At 42.9% G+C, this 20,449-nt stretch overlaps 1 protein-coding gene across 11 annotated transcripts in view; it reads right to left on the bottom strand.

Annotated features, from left to right (window-relative positions):
• The window catches only part of LOC308406529 (NACHT, LRR and PYD domains-containing protein 12-like), a 108,063-nt gene that overhangs the window by 2,702 nt on the left and 84,912 nt on the right, over positions 1 to 20,449 (bottom strand). For 9 of the 11 annotated variants that reach the window (XM_080897592.1, XM_080897598.1, XM_080897600.1 and 6 more), the window contains 4 exons: positions 11,540 to 11,719; positions 9,131 to 9,304; positions 3,100 to 3,276; positions 248 to 424 (listed from right to left, as the gene is read on the bottom strand). In XM_080897592.1, the coding sequence (XP_080753718.1) occupies positions 248 to 424; positions 3,100 to 3,276; positions 9,131 to 9,304; positions 11,540 to 11,719 (708 nt within the window). The remainder of the gene's footprint in view (positions 1 to 247; positions 425 to 3,099; positions 3,277 to 9,130; positions 9,305 to 11,539; positions 11,720 to 20,449) is intronic. The other 2 variants (XM_080897597.1, XM_080897601.1) reach the window with 2 other exon arrangements.

Raw genomic sequence — 20,449 nt, 5'->3', positions numbered from 1 at the left:
TAAGGTGCAATGAAGAGTTTGAGAGTTTCACAGTGAATTATCCAGTGGAGGATTTTTCTTTGAACGTCTGAAATGTGAACATTGTTCTGCTGCAGTCAATGGACTAAACCAGAGAAGAAGAAAACAGACTTTACCATTAAGATCCTCCGTGTGGATCAGTATAATATCAGCCTGATGTCTGCAGTTTAGTGTCAGCACAACTTTCACATCATATTCATCTCAGCACAACTAAAACATGCTGACTGACCTCAGAGTTTCAAGTTTACATCCTGGACTCTCCAGAAAACCACACAGATGCTTCACTCCTGAATCCTGCAGCTCCTTGTTGTTACTCAGGTCCAGCTCTCTCAGATGGGAGGGGTTGGACTTCAGTGCTACTGCCAGATAATCACAGCTGATCTCTGACAAACCACAGTCCTTCAATCTGTATAAAGAATGAAAGATGTAAGTTTATTAGACAAAGTGCTTGAAATCATTCAGTGTTTCATCATCTGTTCAGAGCTGAAGAAGGTTCAGAATGTAGAAGTTTAGAAAATGGAAACTCCAAACAGCTGAAGCCAACAGGAAGCAGCTTCAAACAAACACAACAAGAGAAAAAACTCTGAATGTTTCACATTAAAGTCGTACATTTCTCATAAAACCAGGAAAAAGACTTGAAAAAGTCGTGTTTTTCCTTCCAGGAACCACATGGCTTCACTTTTAAAGGTGAAGTGTGAAAGAAATGGACACATTTGAAGTCCAACACCTTTTTCCAGTCACATTATTAAAGCAGACAAACTACAAGCTCATTTTCATTCCAACAAGTCATCTTCTGACCTGGACTAACAACACTGGTCTCTATGTGCAGCTGGCTGTGAGACCAGTGCTCAGGGACCGTCTACAAAGTGCAACACTGAAAGAACATCACACACTCATTTGCTTCCAGCACTTTCACACAAACATCTACTGTCATTATTGTCACCAAACTCTGTGGATCCTTTATTGCAAATTCAAATGGGATCAAATGGTCAGACAAAAGAGGGTTATGAGGAAATATGATGAAATGTTGTGTATTAGCAGCAAGTTATTGAATCATCTTCCTCAGAAACCAAACAAAATGATTGACAAACATGTTTTTACAAACTCAGTGTTGGACTTGGATCAGCAGGATAAGCTGATGTTTAAAGGCATTTGAGTCTGGCTGTATGAGAGTCCAGTTATTACTCAATATTTATGGATGATGTTTTTTCAGTGTTGCACTTTGTAGACGCTCCCTGAGCCTCACAGCCAGCTGCACATGGACCAGCTGACATTACCAAGCATTAGAGGCGGGTGTAAAAAAATAGATTTTCCCATTTAAATGGTTTTAATTTGAATAAAACGATGTTGATTCATTCAATCCTGAATCGATGTTTAATATAAATGTATTTTGCCAAAATCTCAGGTTAAAGCTCACAAACTATTTCAACAAGCAGCAAACAGCTAAAACAGTAAATGAGAGCAGCTAAACACATAAAGATGGAAACACAGAGCGTGGATCGTTCACTCGACGGCACGTACACGGACACGCCGTCGGGGCTGAAAGTGGACAGCTCACAGATCCTGAAGCTGCAGGTTTCATCTGTCTCCAACCAAAACTGAGTGAACCAGCAGCAGAAGAAGATCCAAACTCTGCTTCACGTTTGATAAATATGCTCATGAATTCTCTCTGACTTTGGCTGTTCCTGCCTGCACAGCTCTCTCTCTCTCAGTGTACTCCAAGAACAGCTTCAAACATCTGTTTCTGCATCATTCACTGTTTATTAGCCACCAGTCTGCTTCATGGTTTCCTTCAGTTTTTTTTTTTAATACTTTCTCTTTATTGATTTTCATCTTATTTTACATACAGAACTAAGGAGGGCAAGGGAAACCAACACAGTCACATATGTTCGCATATTCCAAAATACACAACGCCTTGTTTTACTTACACATACTACATATTACACAGGTGCATGTTCCATTCAAACAAATTCGCAGTTGTCCCTCTGCATCACAGAGGTATCAGTTTCTAGTCTCTTGACGTATAACGATCCCATCGTTCCCAAAGTTTCTCTCCTTTCTCCTTCTGTAGCCGCAGTGAGAGGGTGATCAGTTCCATATGATGAATTGTGTTAATAATGTCTATGACCAGCTTCCGTGTGGGGGGGGGCTTGTCTGCAACAAACACTTAGTAATTGCCTTTTTGCATGCAACCATAACTATTTTCAGTAAGTATGAGTCTCTGTTATTTATATCCTCAGGGATATTCCCAAGGTACATGGTACTAAAGGAGAAGTCCAGTGTTACTTCCAGCACATCCATCACCATTTGTTTAATCTCTTCCCAAAAGGTCTTCAGTTTAGGGCATGACCAGAAGACACGGAAGCAACCTGCAGCGACCTCCCCGCACTCCCTCCAGCATGAAGCGCCTGAACCACTTATTTTGGATTTCTGCTTTGGTGTGATGAAGAATCTAATTAAATTCTTCCATCCAAAATCTTGCCATGTTAAAGAATTTGTGGTAGATAACACATTTGGTTTCCTTCAGTTTTTGATCGACTGCAGAATATTTTGAAGGTTATCTGCTATAAAAAGCCAGAAGAGGAAAATCTGCTTCATGTGTTTCTGTTTGATCCTCAGTGACTTTGACACAAAGGCCTCTGCTGTGATGATCACACCTCTGATCAAGTCTCACAGTGTCACAACTGATAAATGATCAGAGTTAGAATATTTCTGACTGTCTGCTGTGTGCTGTGACCTTTGACCTGCTAAAGACAGTCAGCTGTGGATTATTCATTGTTGTGTCTGATACTTAGAACTGTGAGGAAGAAGCTACACAGTTAATCAGGGTCCCCTCTCTCTGAATCAGGAAAGGTGGGCAGGCCGCGTGTGGGCCGCGGGCCATACGTTGAGTATCACTGTTTGAAATGTGAACATTGTTCTGCTACAGTCAATGGACTAAACCAGAGAAGAAGAAAACAGACTTTACCATGAAGATCCTCCGTGTGGATCAGTATAATATCAGCCTGATGTCTGCAGTTTAGTGTCAGCACAACTTTCACAACATATTCATCTCAGCACAACTAAAACATGCTGACTGACCTCAGAGTTTCAAGTTTAAATCCTGGACTCTCCAGAAAACCACACAGATGCTTCACTCCTGGATCCTGCAGCTCCTTGTTGTTACTCAGGTCCAGCTCTCTCAGATGGGAGGGGTTGGACTTCAGTGCTACTGCCAGATAATCACAGCTGATCTCTGACAGACCACAGCGCTTCAATCTGTATAAAGAATGAAAGATGTAAGTTTATTAGACAAAGTGTGAGCTTGAAATCATTCAGTGTTTCATCATCTGTTCAGAGCTGAAGAAGGTTCAGAATGTAGAAGTTTAGAAAATGGAAACTCCAAACAGCTGAAGCCAACAGGGAGCAGCTTCAAACAAACACAACAAGAGAAAAAACTCTGAATGTTTCACATTAAAGTCGTACATTTCTAACAAGAGTATTTTAAAGACAGCGTCACTGATGATCATCTTCTGCTCAGTAAAACTTTGGTTTTCCACATGTGAGTGTTAATGATGCACAAAGACTGTGAGTGCAAAGAGGGAGCGAGGAGGATGACAGAGAGATGGTACAGGAGCATCAAGAACCCGGCGAGGAAATGAGCAGAAGGATTTTGGAGCCTGTTGGATTGAAACTTTCACAGAGACGTGTTTGACTGGACACCACCAGGACAGACTTTCATTTTTAAATTTACATGTAGATAAAGATAATGATAAACGTATTTTTTACTAGTAATCCTAAATTGTAGTAATGAAAACAACTGTCAGTGTGATTATAAGGCCAAGAAAACAATGTTGCTGTCTGAACCATTGTGGGGTAACACATCACTTTTTGTTGAATTTATAGCAATTATAACAATTTCAATTTACTTTTAACAACTTTTAAATAATTAAAAACAAAATATTTGAAGACTTTTTCAAGCCTGTGTTTAAAAAATAACTCTTTCCAATGGCAGTCACCTTTGGATCCTATCAAGCTGTTAGACACATCACCTATGTGGCCCTCCAAGGTATGGAGGCCTATCTCCCCACACCACTCCCCCTGCCAGTGGCAGACGCCCGCAGACATCGGTGCGTTGGTGGTTCTTTGTGTCCGGGGATGGGCGTCCAGGTACACACCGGCTCACTCCTTGGTGGCTGCTTGTCGTGGCCTGGAGCCTGGGGCTCGCTCAGGCCCCTTCGGGGGTGGGGTGCCCTCAGCCTCTGGGCCTGGGGCTCGGTCACTCTGGCACAGCTGGCTGCCGGAGGAGCTCACGGGTGCGTCACTGCAACCCCCCTGGCTTCTGCTCCGCGGCTGCTGAGTGACCCCTCATCTGGGGCTCTCCTCAGCTCTTTCTGGGATAGTGACGCGGCTGCCCCTCTGTTGGTCTTCCTTGGTCTCTTGTGTTCTGAGGGCCTCTGGATGTCTGGAGTCTTGATGTCCTCCATACCTGCTTCATGCCCTGGTGGACGGGGCTGTGGCCCCCCCACACCCTCTAGCAGATCATTACATGAAGGAACCTTTTAAAAACAAGCGCGTCCATGCTCACAGGTGTACCTTGAGGCTCTTAAAGGTGCCTATAAATAAAATGTATTATTATTATCACTGTAAGTCTATCCAAAGGTTTGTGGAGGCTATTCGATGGGTTGGAAATAAATAAAAGCATGTCGTCGGAATAAAGAGAGACTTCATGTTCGATACCCCCTCGATGTTTTCCCTCAACACCAACACATTGTCTCAGAGCAACAGCTAGCGGTTCAACGGCAAAAAGGAGACAGAGGGCATCCCTGTCCTGGGGGACAGATTATTGTTAGTCCGGACAGCTGTTAGAGGGGAGCAATACAATACTTTTATCCAAGATACAAAATTAAAGCCACATTTTTTAAGCGTATAAAAAAAAATCCCATCTCACCCGATCCAACACCTTTTCTGCATCAAGCCAAACTACAGTTTCCAATGTATCAACTTTAACATGGGTATAAATTATATTTAATAGAGCTTTAATGTTAAAAAAAGAGTGCCTAATAAAGCCCGTCTGGTCCTGTGAAATAATGGAGGACAAATACTTGTGTAACCGACGGGCCAACACTTGAGCCAGGATCTTGGTGTCTGTGATGAACAAAGATATTAAACGACATGAACGACAATCTAAATGGTCTTTTTCCTGTTTTACAATTAAACACATCACTGCTTGATGCATTGTTGGAGGCAACGACTATTAGAGGAAGGATTCTTCAAAAGTTGATTTTAACAGTGAATTCAGTCGGTCAGAAAACTTTATGAAGAAACCAGATGGATACCCGTCAGGGCAGCAGATTTTCCAGACTGCATGCTCCGTATGGCCGTTTCAATTTCAGAATTAGATTGAGTTCATAAGCATAGCTGCGCAACTTTGAAATCAGATACTCAGCCTGTTTTGTGAGATTGTATTCAGTTTGTCATTGTAACCACTGTGTATATAATACAGGCTCAGGAGAGTGGCTGTACACAGCATGTAGTTTAGTAATTTCATCAGCTAACAGAGAGGCGCTTGGTCACTATTTTATTCTATTTTGCACAAAATGAAATTATTTGGCCTCTCAGACCTTTTGTAACTGAAAAACTCTTCATCTGCTAACAACACTGAGTTGAATCTCCATGGCTGATAGTTGGAGCAGGCATCAGGAATACACACTGAAAAAACGAGGAGAAATCACCAGTCTTATAATCACATTCTGTAACTAAAGGGAGACGTTTTTCTATACAAATATATGTTTTATGGACATTAGAAAAAAAAGAGTATTGACGTGAAGCAGGATTATGAAATCTTCATACATCAGCTAGCCCATAATTATCAAGAAAGCTCTGAATGACATGGTGACTTTGGACTAAGTGTACTTTTGCAGTGGCTTATTGGTGAGAATGAAGGTTACCTGGATACGACTTGGAAAAACACCTCAGCCTAACCTGACTGGATTCGACCGCATCAACTACTGGCACTCTCTGGATATGGCTTACACCTGTCTGACACCTGTTGTTGGGTGTACTACAATAAACCCGCCCAGCGTCCTCCCCGTCTACGCTCAGGTGGAGTAAACCCTCAGAACCTACGGCCGATAGGTCGGGCACCCACATCGGCCGATGAGCCACCGATACCACTAAGAATCAGTCTTGTTAATACTTGATCGCTAGCAAACAAAACTTTTCTTCTAAAGGACTTCTTCACTAATCAGGAACTGGCTCCAATGCTTGGAAACCTGGCAGAGAGCCAGTGAGTCCAGCTGTTTTACTGAACTTTTACCTTCTGACTGTGAGATGACAGGACGTGGTGGAGTGGAGGCTGTTTTTAGGAAGAAGCTCGCATGCAAACAACTCTTAACTGACTCTTATTCAAGTTTTGAACTTGTGATGTTTGTTGTTTGGGGCGTCCCGGCCGACACTCGGTGCAGCTGTATACAGACCTCCAAAACATCACAAGGATTTTATTCAAAACTGTGATCTGTCTTTATCTGGAGCTGCAGTAGATGATCCATCCTCACAAAGCAACACTGCAGGAACAAAGACACAGCACAGCCGATGAAGGACGAGGACAAAGGAAAGGTGAGTGAGGAGACCCTGGTGGTGTGGACGGTCCTGCAGGGGCTCCAAAACTGAGGAACAGAGACGTCCATGTACCAGCTGAGGATGCTGCAGTGATCCAGGGAGCTCGGTCCAATCTGAGGCTGTGTGAACTACATGGACCACAGTTTTTTCACAGACTTCAGCCATGTGAACATCTGGAGATCCAACAGTGCACGAGCTGTGAGCCATCAGCTGTTTCTCTCATCAGCTGCTGTAATGAGAGCTGCTGGAATCATCTCGAGCAGCAGTAAATCACTGATGTTGTTTCTAACCAAAGATATGGGACTGAGCTCCGCTGAGCTCCTTCTACTTTCAGCCAGATATAAACTGCTACAGTCTGCTGATTATTGCTTTGCCTCCATCACACAAGCTCTTTATCCTGTTCTTCACTCTCATTGGTTCTTTGTGTGCTTGTTTTTACAACAGTAGTCATTCTGACTGGTCAAAGAAGACAATCAGCTGTGACTAAATGTAGCTCCTACAGCAGTGATGGGAATAACTACTGAAGCTAATCCAGTATCAAAGCTCAGGAATCAGCAGCTCCCACCTCGTTTTCTTTCAACAACTATTTTTAGGAGGTGGATCGTCTGGCTGAGTGGTGCGACAGAAACAACCTGCTGCTTAACACCGAGAAGACCAAGGAGCTCATCGTGGACTACAGGAGGAATGCTGACCCACATCCACCCATCCACATTAAGGGGACGGCTGTGGAGCGTGTGAGCAGCTTCAAGTTCCTGGGAGTCCACATCTCCGAGGATCTCACCTGGACGACCAACTGCTCCAAGCTGGTCAAGAAGGCTCACCAGCGCCTCTTCTTCTTGAGGACTCTGAGGAAGAACCACCTGTCCTCAGACATCCTGGTGAACTTCTATCGTTGCACCATCGAGAGCATCCTGACCAACTGTATAACAGTCTGGTACGGGAACTGCTCTACCTCGGACCGGAAGGCGTTGCAGAGGGTCATGAAAACTGCCCAGCGCATCGCCGGAGCACCACTGATTTTCCCAGCCCTTTTCAGACACCGCTTCCTGTAAATGTCTTTTATTGCCATAAAAGACATCTACAGGAAGCGGTGTCTGAAAAGGGCTGGGAAAATCATCAAAGACCCCAGTCACCCATCACATGGACTCTTCACCCTCCTGCCCTCTGGGAGGCGCTACAGGAGCCTCCGGACTAAGACCACCAGGTACCGGAACAGCTTCTTCCCCACAGCTGTCAGACTCCTGAACTCTGCCTCCTGACATCTGACCCACGTTAAACTCATGGACTGAACATACACACACCCACAATGGACAACTGTACCCTCAAACACACAATAATAACATGGACTGAACCACCACTCACAACCACTAGCACTTTATATAGCCTCTGTAGAAACTATCTACACCCTCACTTATCTTAACTGCACTACTGTATAGCTCTGTGTAAGTAATCATTCTGTACATTTGATAATTTTTAACCCTACAACTGTTTACAACTTGCATAGTTCCCATTTCTGTATAGCTGTATATCTCAGATTCTGTAAAGTTATTTATTTCATATTCTGTATAGTTTTTCATATTTATATCCTGTTCATATCCTGTACATAGCTTGTACTCACTACAGCCTGTACATACTTATAGTTATAGAATATTCACAACATACTTCATACCGTGTACATTATAACATACCATAATAGACCCATTTCTGTAATATACTCACATATCTATATTATTGCTAATATATATTGTAATATATCTATATCACTAAAGCACTTCTGGATGGATGCAAACTGCATTTCGTTGCCCTGTACCTGTGCATGTGCAATGACAATAAAGTTGAATTCTATTCTATTCTATTCTAGCTGCTGTGTTTTTGTGTTTCTGCAGACCTCAGACATCCTGCTGCTCTGGACAACTTTTTCATTCTTTTTATCATTATTTGGCTCTTCTTTTATTATTATGTTATATGTATTAATATTTTAAACACTTATTCTTTGTATTTTTTGCTTTGCTCCTGTCAAACTGCTTTAATAAAATCTGCTGCAGTCTAAACTGTGGACGTTCCCTTTTTAACCCTTTGTGAAACAATAAAGGTTTAAATCTGAGTATTCATCTATGTTAGTGTTTAATGGGTCTAATAGGTTGCTTTGGCCTTTCCCAGTAATATCTTCCCTTGGAGTCTGTGGTCCAGGCTTCTAAAACCATCCCAGGTTAACAAGAACTACAATCTAGAGGAGAGCTGCCATAACAGGTGTGACTGATGAGATCTGACCTGCAAGGTTACTCAGGTTTGTTTGTATCAGGACAAGCAGGGAAGACACCTGGACGTCAAAGTAGTTAGAGCTGGGCGAGTGTCCTCACCCACATAGGCTTCACACCTCTGCGTCAACTACTGAGTAAGACTCAGAGGATCAGAGATTAGAAGGTCTACAAAGAGCTGAACCAAACTTCCTGTATAAAGGTTTTAGTTCCACAGATCGACAGTATCAAACAACTAAAACATGCTGACTGACCTCAGAGTTTCAATTCGATGTTGTGGTTTCCCCAGAAGAACACACAGCTGCTTCACTCCTGAATCCTGCAGCTTGTTGGAGCTCAGGTCCACCTCTCTGGGATACGAAGGGTTGAGCTTCAGCACTGCTTCCAGATAATCACAGCTGATCTCTGACAAATCACAGCTCACCAATCTGTATAAAGAATGAAAGATGTAAGTTTATTAGACAAAGTGCTTGAAATCATTCAGTGTTTCATCATCTGTTCAGAGCTGAAGAAGGTTCAGAATGTAGAAGTTTAGAAAATGGAAACTCCAAACAGCTGAAGCCAACAGGAAGCAGCTTCAAACAAACACAACAAGAGAAAAAACTCTGAATGTTTCACATTAAAGTCGTACATTTCTAACAAGAGTATTTTAAAGACAGAGTCACTGATGATCATCTTCTGCTCAGTAAAACTTTGGTTTTTCACATGTGAGTGTTAATGATGCACAAAGACTGTGAGTGCAAAGAGGGAGCGAGGAGGATGACAGAGAGATGGTACAGGAGCATCAAGAACCTGGCGAGGAAATGAGCAGAAGGACTTTGGAGCCTGTTGGATTGAAGCTTTCACAGAGACGTGTTTGACTGGACACCACCAGGACAGACTTTTAATCCCAGGATTTTGATGAGCTTTCTGTCTTTATGTTCACAAATGATGCTGTAACTCTGTGACTGTCCTGGAACTGTCAGCAGTATGGTTACGTCCTTTTGACCCGAGTTTCCACAGCTCTTATAACAGCAGTGTACATTCACCTGCAAGCACACGCTGCCTCTGCTTCAGCTCTGTTTATGAAGCACAAGCTGCAGGAACCAAACTCAGACTGGCTCATGTCAATCATGTCTGCTTACAAAGACACTTTGAAACTCTTATCAATATGTTTCCTGTCGTAATAGGACGGATCAAACTCTGGACCTTTGTTGTGGATCAGTGAAGGATGCTTAGAAATCCCTCCTGCTGCCTGAGCTTGAACATCATCAGCACTTTAACATTGAGCAGAGGGACGTGGAAAAGGCCTTCTGTCTTTATCTGACTGAACGGTTTCATTATGTGGGCTAAAGAAAATACAGTTGTAGGCTACAGTATATTTATATGAAACATGTATATTTAATGCATTTAATGTATTTGAACCGTATTTAATGCATATTACAGGATGTAACAGCTGCATATGTGTCAACAATAATGGCTTTGATTTTGCCCCCCTAAGAACATTTCTGTAGATCCGCCCCTGCAGCAAACGTGTGTGAGAGCAGCCACGGCCCGCTCCTCCATGATTTCATTCACACTCATCTCATACTGAACACACACACTTTGTAGGAATCATCAGTACTTTGACTGTTTCTCAGGTTAGCTTCAGGTTAGCCATTTAGCATTTCTCCAGTCTGAGTCACAGAGCGTCACATGACGTGACAGAAGCTGATTGGTCAGCTGCAGTGATGGTGGTGGAGCAGCATTAATGATGATGCTGTAGAACAACAGGAACACGGGGATATCAGACTGTTAGTGGGTTTAGTCATTCCTGCTGCACTGTTTGTCCTTCTTATTGAAGTGACCTGCTGAGAGCTCACACTGTTTTCTGTAGAAATGATGTCAGTCTGACTCGTCACATGTTTGGAGGCGTGTTTGATGTTTGCTCTTCTGGAAACTCTCAGTATCAAATGTGGATGATGCAAAGGAGACACGCTTCATGTATGTATGGACCTGTTTCTGTAGCTGCCACCATCATTCAACATGTTTGTACATCAGCTTATCAAATCCTGTCCGCTGTCTTCATTTATTACTCTTTACCTGCTTCACCTGCCTGAGCCCCGCCCACACAGACAGCTCCTCTTTGGAGCTAAACTTCTGCTTCATCTCTGCCTCTTTTCTTCATCCTCCGCCTCTCTTTTCTCTTCTTCAGTATTCTGCAGCCACGGAGCCTCACAGCCGTTAGCATGCTCATACCTGAGCAGCTAGCATTACCCAGCATGCCATGCAGCAGTGTCAGTTTGTAAATGTGCAAGAATTCCGGTTCCAAACTGTTTCACAGATTGCTGTGTGCCATGACCTTTGACCTGCTAAAGACAGTCAGCTGTGGATTATTCATTGTTGTGTCTAATACTTAGAACTGTGAGGAAGAAGCTACACAGTTAATCAGGGTCCCTCTCTCTGAATTAGGAAAGGTGGGCAGGCCGCGTGTGGGCCGCGGGCCATACGTTGAGTATCACTGTTTGAAATGTGATCATTGTTCTGCTGCAATCAATGGACTAAACCAGAGAAGAAGAAAACAGACTTTACCATGAAGATCCTCAGTGTGGATCAGTATAATATCAGCCTGATGTCTGCAGTTTAGTGTCAGCACAACTTTCACATCATATTCATCTCAGCACAACTAAAACATGCTGACTGACCTCAGAGTTTCAAGTTTACATCCTTGACTCTTCAGGAAACCACACAGATGCTTCACTCCTGAATCCTGCAGCTCCTTGTTGTTGCTACTCAGGTCCAGCTCTCTCAGATGGGAGGGGTTGGACCTCAGCGCTGCTGCCAGATAATCACAGCTGATCTCTGACAAACCACAGTCCTTCAATCTGTATAAAGAATGAAAGATTTAAGTTTATTAGACAAAGTGCTTGAAATCATTCAGTGTTTCATCATCTGTTCAGAGCTGAAGAAGGTTCAGAATGTAGAAGTTTAGAAAATGGAAACTCCAAACAGCTGAAGCCAACAGGAAGCAGCTTCAAACAAACACAACAAGAGAAAAAACTCTGAATGTTTCACATTAAAGTCTAACATTTCTCATAAAACCAGGAAAAAGACTTGAAAAAGTCGTGTTTTTCCTTCCAGGAACCACATGGCTTCACTTTTAAAGGTGAAGTGTGAAAGAAATGGACACATTTGAAGTCCAACACCTTTTTCCAGTCACATTATTAAAGCAGACAAACTACAAGCTCATTTTCATTCCAACAAGTCATCTTCTGACCTGGACTAACAACACTAGTCTCTATGTGCAGCTGGCTGTGAGACCAGTGCTCAGGGACCGTCTACAAAGTGCAACACTGAAAGAACATCACACACATTTGCTTCCAGCACTTTCACACAAACATCTACTGTCATTATTGTCACCAAACTCTGTGGATCCTTTATTGCAAATTCAAATGGGATCAAATGGTCAGACAAAAGAGGGTTATGAGGAAATATGATGAAATGTTGTGTATTAGCAGCAAGTTATTGAATCATCTTCCTCAGAAACCAAACAAAATGATTGACAAACATGTTTTTACAAACTCAGTGTTGGACTTGGATCAGCAGAATAAGCTGATGTTTAAAGGCATTTGAGTCTGGCTGTATGAGAGTCCAGTTATTACTCAATATTTATGGATGATGTTTTTTCAGTGTTGCACTTTGTAGACGCTCCCTGAGCCTCACAGCCAGCTGCACATGGACCAGCTGACATTACCAAGCATTAGAGGCGGGTGTAAAAAAATAGATTTTCCCATTTAAATGGTTTTAATTTGAATAAAACGATGTTGATTCATTCAATCCTTAATCGATGTTTAATATAAATGTATTTTGCCAGAATCTCAGGTTAAAGCTCACAAACTATTTCAACAAGCAGCAAACAGCTAAAACAGTAAATGAGAGCAGCTAAACACATAAAGATGGAAACACAGAGCGTGGATCGTTCACTCGACGGCACGTACACGGACACGCCGTCGGGGCTGAAAGTGGACAGCTCACAGATCCTGAAGCTGCAGGTTTCATCTGTCTCCAACCAAAACTGAGTGAACCAGCAGCAGAAGAAGATCCAAACTCTGCTTCACGTTTGATAAATATGCTCATGAATTCTCTCTGACTTTGGCTGTTCCTGCCTGCACAGCTCTCTCTCTCTCAGTGTACTCCAAGAACAGCTTCAAACATCTGTTTCTGCATCATTCACTGTTTATTAGCCACCAGTCTGCTGTTGTGTTCAGTGCTGTCGGCCTCTGACAGGAAAGCCTCATTTCTGCTGTTCCATGGAAACTTTTTAAAATGATGACAGATTACAAACTCTCAGCTGTGTCTGTAATCAAACCTCTGTAACTTTGCTTCACTTCAGCAGCATCAGGTCATGTTCACATGTTGATTCATGGTTTGCTTCAGTTTTTGATCGACTGCAGAATATTTTGAAGGTTATCTGCTATAAAAAGCCAGAAGAGGAAAATCTGCTTCATGTGTTTCTGTTTGATCCTCAGTGACTTTGACACAAAAGGACTCTGCTGTGATGATCACACCTCTGATCAAGTCTCACAGTGTCACAACTGATAAATGATCAGAGTTAGAATATTTCTGACTGTCTGCTGTGTGCTGTGACCTTTGACCTGCTAAAGACAGTCAGCTGTGGATTATTCATTGTTGTGTCTGATACTTAGAACTGTGAGGAAGAAGCTGCACAGTTAATCAGGGTCCCCTCTCTCTGAATCAGGAAAGGTGGGCAGGCCGCGTGTGGGCCGCGGGCCATACGTTGAGTATCACTGTTTGAAATGTGAACATTGTTCTGCTGCAGTCAATGGACTAAACCAGAGAAGAAGAAAACAGACTTTACCATGAAGATCCTCAGTGTGGATCAGTATAATATCAGCCTGATGTCTGCAGTTTAGTGTCAGCACAACTTTCACAACATATTCATCTCAGCACAACTAAAACATGCTGACTGACCTCAGAGTTTCAAGTTTACATCCTTGACTCTTCAGGAAACCACACAGATGCTTCACTCCTGGATCCTGCAGCTCCTTGTTGTTACTCAGGTCCAGCTCTCTCAGATGGGAGGGGTTGGACCTCAGCGCTGCTGCCAGATAATCAAGGCCAATATCTGACAAACCACAGTCCTTCAATCTGTATAAAGAATGAAAGATTTAAGTTTATTAGACAAAGTGCTTGAAATCATTCAGTGTTTCATCATCTGTTCAGAGCTGAAGAAGGTTCAGAATGTAGAAGTTTAGAAAATGGAAACTCCAAACAGCTGAAGCCAACAGGAAGCAGCTTCAAACAAACACAACAAGAGAAAAAACTCTGAATGTTTCACATTAAAGTCATACATTTCTCATAAAAACAGGACAACGACTTGAAAAAGTCGTGTTTTTCCTTCCAGGAACCACAAGGCTTCACTTTTAAAGGTGAAGTGTGAAAGAAATGGACATATTGAAATCAATGATATCAAAGCTGGAATCAAATGAGTCCAAGTGTTCTGCTGATTCAGCATCACATTCATCTTTGGTCCTTGTTCTGCATCCCCACCATAAATATAAAACTCACATTTTCCAAAATCCTCTTTAAGCTTCGACAATAAAGGAAGATAGTTTTATACAAGTCTTTGTGGTTTTGTGTCACCCAGATGCCCGAGTACTTAAACTTGTTATAGCTGGGTTTAATAGGTGCTAAAATACACAAAACTCGCCAGTTGTCGTACAGATAGACTTTGCTTCGCTCTTCCCAAAATTCACTTTATATCCAGAAATTGTCCCAAATTCCTTAAGTATGCATTAAGGTGACCTTGAGGCTCTTAAATGTGCCTATAAATAAAACGTATTATTATTATTATTGTAAGTCTATCCAAAGGTTTGTGGAGGCTATTCGATGGGTTGGAAATAAATAAAAGCATGTCGTCGGAATAAAGAGAGACTTCATGTTCGATACCCCCTCGATGTTTTCCCTCAACACCAACACATTGTCTCAGAGCAACAGCTAGCGGTTCAACGGCAAAAAGGAGACAGAGGGCATCCCTGTCCTGGGGGACAGATTATTGTTAGTCCGGACAGCTGTTAGAGGGGAGCAATACAATACTTTTATCCAAGATACAAAATTAAAGCCACATTTTTTAAGCGTATAAAAAAAAAAAAAAAAAATCCAATCTCACCCGATCCAACACCTTTTCTGCGTCAAGCCAAACTACAGTTTCCAATGTATCACCTTTAACATGGGTATAAATTATATTTAATAGAGCTTTAATGTTAAAAAAGAGTGCCTAATAAAGCCCGTCTGGTCCTGTGAAATAATGGAGGACAAATACTTGTGTAACCGACGGGCCAACACTTGAGCCAGGATCTTGGTGTCTGTGTTGAACAAAGATATTAAACGATAGGAACGACAATCTAAATGGTCTTTTTCCTGTTTTACAATTAAACACATCACTGCTTGATGCATTGTTGGAGGCAACGACTGTGAGAGGAAGGATTCTTCAAAAGTTGATTTTAACAGTGAATTCAGTCGGTCAGAAAACTGATTTTCCAGACTGCATGCTCCGTATGGCCGTTTCAGTTTCAACATTAGAGACAGGTTCCTCCAGACTAGCGATCGCATCTTCTCCCAAGGAGGGAATATCAAAAAACTTATTGAAATCATTGTAGATCTCAAGGATAGTTGGTTGTTTGTTCTTAGTTGTAGCTGGTGAGCTGATAACTTGCCTGTTTTTTCTCCATGTTCATAAGTGTAGCTGCAACTTTGACTCAGCCTGTTTTGTAGATATGAGATTGTATTCAGTTTTTCATTGTAACCACTGTGTATATAATACAGGCTCAGGAGAGTGGCTGTACACAGCATGTAGTTTAGTAATTTCATCAGCTAACTGAGAGAGGCGCTCGGTCACTATTTTATTCTATTTTGCACAAAATGAAATTATTTGGCCTCTCAGACCTTTTGTAACTGACAAACTCTTCATCTGCTAACAACACTGAGTTGAATCTCCATGGCTGATAGTTGGAGCAGGCATCAGGAATACACACTGAAAAAACAAGAGGAGAAATCACCAGTCTTATAATCACATTCTGTAACTTTTGTGTGAACTGTGGTCCATAGCAGATAATGAGCAGTTTAGGTCTCCCTCAAAGATGATATTGTGTGATGACATATTGGGGAGCCGTGTAAAGACTTTAGTGAAAAATCTGTGATCGTCCCAATTAGAGGCGTAGATATTTGCTAAGATCAAAGGAAAACCATAAACTATATTTTCTGCACTATAAGTTGCACTTAAAATCCTGTAATTTTCTCAAAATTCGACAGTGCGCCTTATGGATGAATTCTGGTTGTGCTTACTGACCTCGAACCGATTTTATGTGCTACACGGCGCTCAGAAACATTTCAAAAAATGTTTTGGTACGACTTTGCTAAGCTACGAGGCCGCACCGCTTGATGGATTGTTGGAGCATTACAGCTACCGAGGAGCCTCGCGGAGTGGTACGTACTCTGCTCTAAAGTAATATTACTTTATTGAGTGTGTATAAGGACCATAAATGGCACCTGTAAGAGACACGGTTACAAAGAGGATTTCAAACTCCAGGTTGTCAGTCACGCAGTAGAACCTGGGAACAGAGCAGCTGCTTGTTATTATGCTCAGCGTCTGTTAGTTTAGATTTTGACTGCACAATTGTGAACTTTTTGTTATGCACAAAAACAACATTGTTTTCTTTTATTTATGGAGCATTATTATTTAATAAATGCTGATAATTTATTTCTGAGTAATTGTTTCATGTACATCTGTGCTGTATGTTAATAAATGTGCCTGTGTGAGATTTGGGACACAGCTTTGACTAAGAACTCTCTTTTTGTTCTTACTTTCTGGCTTTAAAAATATCGATATATATATCATATATCGCCATCCAGCTAAAGAATATCGAGATATGAATTTTGGGTCATATCACCCAGTCCTAATATTGCAATAGGTTGTCCGTTAAACTCAAGCGGGGCTTGGGCCCTGGCACGGCGTAGAATTTCCACACAATCCTGGTAGTAGTGACGCTCGGCTATGACGGCGTGCGGGATACCAGCTGGCTTTCTCGGGATAGGGCTCCTTTGTGAGCGGTCAACAATAACGTCTTTATCCATACCCAGCACTTCACGTAGTAGCACAGATACGGCCGTGGAGGAGCTCGAGTCCAGGCCCTCTGGGATGCCTATGATGTGGATGTTAGCTCTCTGCTACCTGCCTTCATTACATTTATCCTTCAGGTCAGACAGCTCCTCCTTCATACTCTCTACTGTAGACTGCAGGGTGGTCACCTCATCGCTCCACATTGACAGCCCATCCTCAGCTTCTTTCACTGTAATCTTTATTCCATCAACTTCAACGTGCGTCGCCGCCATGCTGTTAGCGATCTCATTTCTCAGTCCTTGCACGTCAGCCCTTATATTGTCAAAATCTTCTTTCAATGCATTTCTGAGTTCTTCTTTTAACAGCGTACTAATGTCCTCTTTAATGGATTGAAGAAGCTCCAATTTTAGAGCAGTAGGATCCACATCACGTCTGTTGAGTCTGCTCTTCAGCGGCCGTAGAGCTGGACGCTGCCCTTTGGCCATCATCGATACTCTTGCCCGAGATCGCACCGGGCCTAGTCGCCGCTCCTCCTGTGAGCTTGTATTTTCAAGGGTTGGATGCCATTTCTTCTCAAATAAAGTTATAATATAAAGTATAAGACTGTTAACTTCAGCTGTAGCACAAATGAAGACTTTGTAGGTTGAGAAAAAACTATTTTTGAAACTCAGCGGGAGGCTTCAGAGACACGTGTTACTCCATTGCAGGAAGTCCCACACCTGCTCTGGGATACAGACTTTTATGACAGTCACATGACAGTCTTTTCTTAACGGAGAGTCAAGATGGCAGCAGTTTGTACGGCCTGCTGTCCGACTCGGTTTGTATTCATGTTTTAGTTTTTATTTGTCTTCAAAAATGCAAACTCTCTGCTTGTATATGATCACCAAACACTGCTGGCTTTAAGATCTTCTCATTTAAAACCTGTTTATTGCAATCGTGGATATCAGGGAAGCTTCTCTGCACCGTTCCTGTCAGGAGTTCCAGCTTGTCTCCGTTGTGCTTCAGCGCCACCTCAACTGACAGGGTGTCGCAGACGCCGTGGGAAATGCAGTGGCTTATTGGTGAGAATGAAAGCTACCTGGATACAACTTGGAAAAACACCTCAGCCTAACCCGACTGGATTCGACCGCATCAACTACTGGCGCTCTCTGGATATGGCTTACGCCTGTCTGACATCTGTTGTTGGGCGTACTACAATAAACCCGCCCAGCGTCCTCCCCGTCTACGCTCAGGTGGAGTAAACCCTCAGAACCTACGGCCGATAGGTCGGGCACCCACATCGGCCGATGAGCCGATGTGGGTGCCTCCAAAACATCACAAGGATTTTATTCAAGACTTTTTAGCTGCTTTCGTGCCAAACTGTGATCAAACTTTAATTGTCAGAGATTTTAATATTCACGTGTTGTTCCTCCAATCCTCTGGCCAGAGATTTTTTAAGTTTGACTCCTTCAGTCGTGCTCAGTTTGTGTTGGGCCCAACCCAGAAACAGGCTCATACGTTGGATCTCGTGCTGTCTTTAGGGTTACCGGTCCTAAACATGGAAACATGTGATGCTGTTTTTTCAGTGTTGTATTTGATATATTTTTATCTCACTGCCATTTTACTCCTCTTATTCCAACACCCCATTGTCGTCTATTTAACCCATCTGCAACAGAACTATTTTCTAGTGCTTTTAAGAAGTTTAAGATCTCCCCTCGGCGATGGTACCGAGCAGATGACATCTAATTTTTATGATAAATGCCAAACTGTCCTTGATGAGGTTGCTCCTTTTAAAACTATGAAACCACAATCGGACCCGTGGATAAACGAGGCCGCTCGTTCAGCCAGACGAGAGAGCAGGAAGGCTGAACGTAAGTGGGAAAAAGATGCAGGTGTGTTTCTGATGCTGAGAGACCGTCTGTACAGGTATCAGGACACTGTCAACGCAGAGAAGTCAAAAGCTGTCAAAATATTATTGAGAAATGCTCCAACAATCCTCAGCTTCTTTGTTCAATTATTTCTCCAGCTTGTCATATTAATAGTTCCTCAGTAACTTGTGAAAGGTTCCTGCAGTTTTTATCAATAAGATAAAACAGCTTCGATCTATGATCGGCCTGCCTTCACATGACCTTTCTAAAATATTCACCTGCTCAGCTGTTTTTGATCAGTTTGAGCCTGTGTGGTTTGACCAGGTGGAGGAACGATGTGATGGTATAAAGACATCATCCTGTCCAAATGATGTTGTTCCAACACAGTACTTCCTGAGTTCTTGTTTTTAGGTTTTGTTATTTGGACTCCCAGTGTTTATTCCATGCTCCCTGTTCTCTGTGTTCCTTCTGTCTGTCCATGGTGTTATTTTGTCTGCTCATGAGTCTGCATATGTTTAGTTCTGTGTCTGGTCTGGATCTCTCTGTCTGTCGTGTACTTCCTGTTTTATTTTGTAGGTCTGTGCCTTATGTCTGTGCGTTCAGCTTTGTGCTTTGAGTTTACGTCTGCCTCCTGCTTTCCTGTTAAACTTCTTTGAGCATGAGAATAGCATGAGAAGCTCAGTGGACACTGTTCAGTGCTTTAACTCTCGCTTTCACTTCAGCTTCACCAACAACAGCACAAGCAGAGCAGCCCACTGCCCGCATGGCGACTGTAAATAACTACAACATGTAGATGGCCGTCTGCAGGCTGGATGTAGCACCACCGCAGAGACGTGCTGCAGCTCTGTTTAGTTACCCAGCTGACAGCAGAGGCTGTAGTTTACTGTTACCAACATGAAAAACTGAAGCTTCATCAGCTGGAGCTACAGAGCTGGAGAACAAAGGAGACTGACTGGCAAGAATGATGTGAGAGGAAACATCAAGAGCCTGTTTGAAAGGAGACACATGTGGATGCTGTGCCAGTCTGTGGTCTGTCAGAAGTCAGCTGAGTCACACTGCAAGAAGCTGCAGAATCTCAGAGGAGGACATTTGGAAGTGTTTGTGGGACAAACTGGACTCAAAGAAAGAAGATGTTTGTGAAGTCTTTGGTGGAGGTGAGCAGTGTGAAGCGGAACACATGCAGATGAATCAGGAGGTCAGCATCAGTGTCTCCTTGTGGTGGACGGTAAAAGAATCAGAGCCAACGCTCCCGTCCACCCTCGGCATGAAGCAGTGCTGTTCCTGAAACAGGAGGACAAGTCCAGAGAAGACAGAGGAAGTACAGATGAGGGTGGGACAGGACAGCAGGACTTCCTTAAGACCTGCAGCTCCATCACACTGCTGCAGGTCCTCTTCATCACACATGTACCTGCAGCCTGTCTTCAAGTGCAGGAGTCACCTCCACACAGTGTAGAAGCCATGCAGCCTCTGTCAGGGAAGTCTGCACTAAAGCCTGGAAGACTTCAATCTGTCTCTGCTCCACCCGAGAAAGACCAGCACCGTACTTGTTGTGCATTCAAGGAGGGAACATCAGCACTGCATCGTGGGAACAACACCGCAGGAACAAAGACACAGCACGGCCGATGAAG

This window comes from Rhamphochromis sp. 'chilingali' (genome assembly GCF_963969265.1).
Source record: "Rhamphochromis sp. 'chilingali' genome assembly, chromosome: 11".
In the NCBI taxonomy this organism is placed as follows: domain Eukaryota; kingdom Metazoa; phylum Chordata; class Actinopteri; order Cichliformes; family Cichlidae; genus Rhamphochromis; species Rhamphochromis sp. 'chilingali'.
This window is presented reverse-complemented; position numbering and strand designations above follow the sequence as displayed.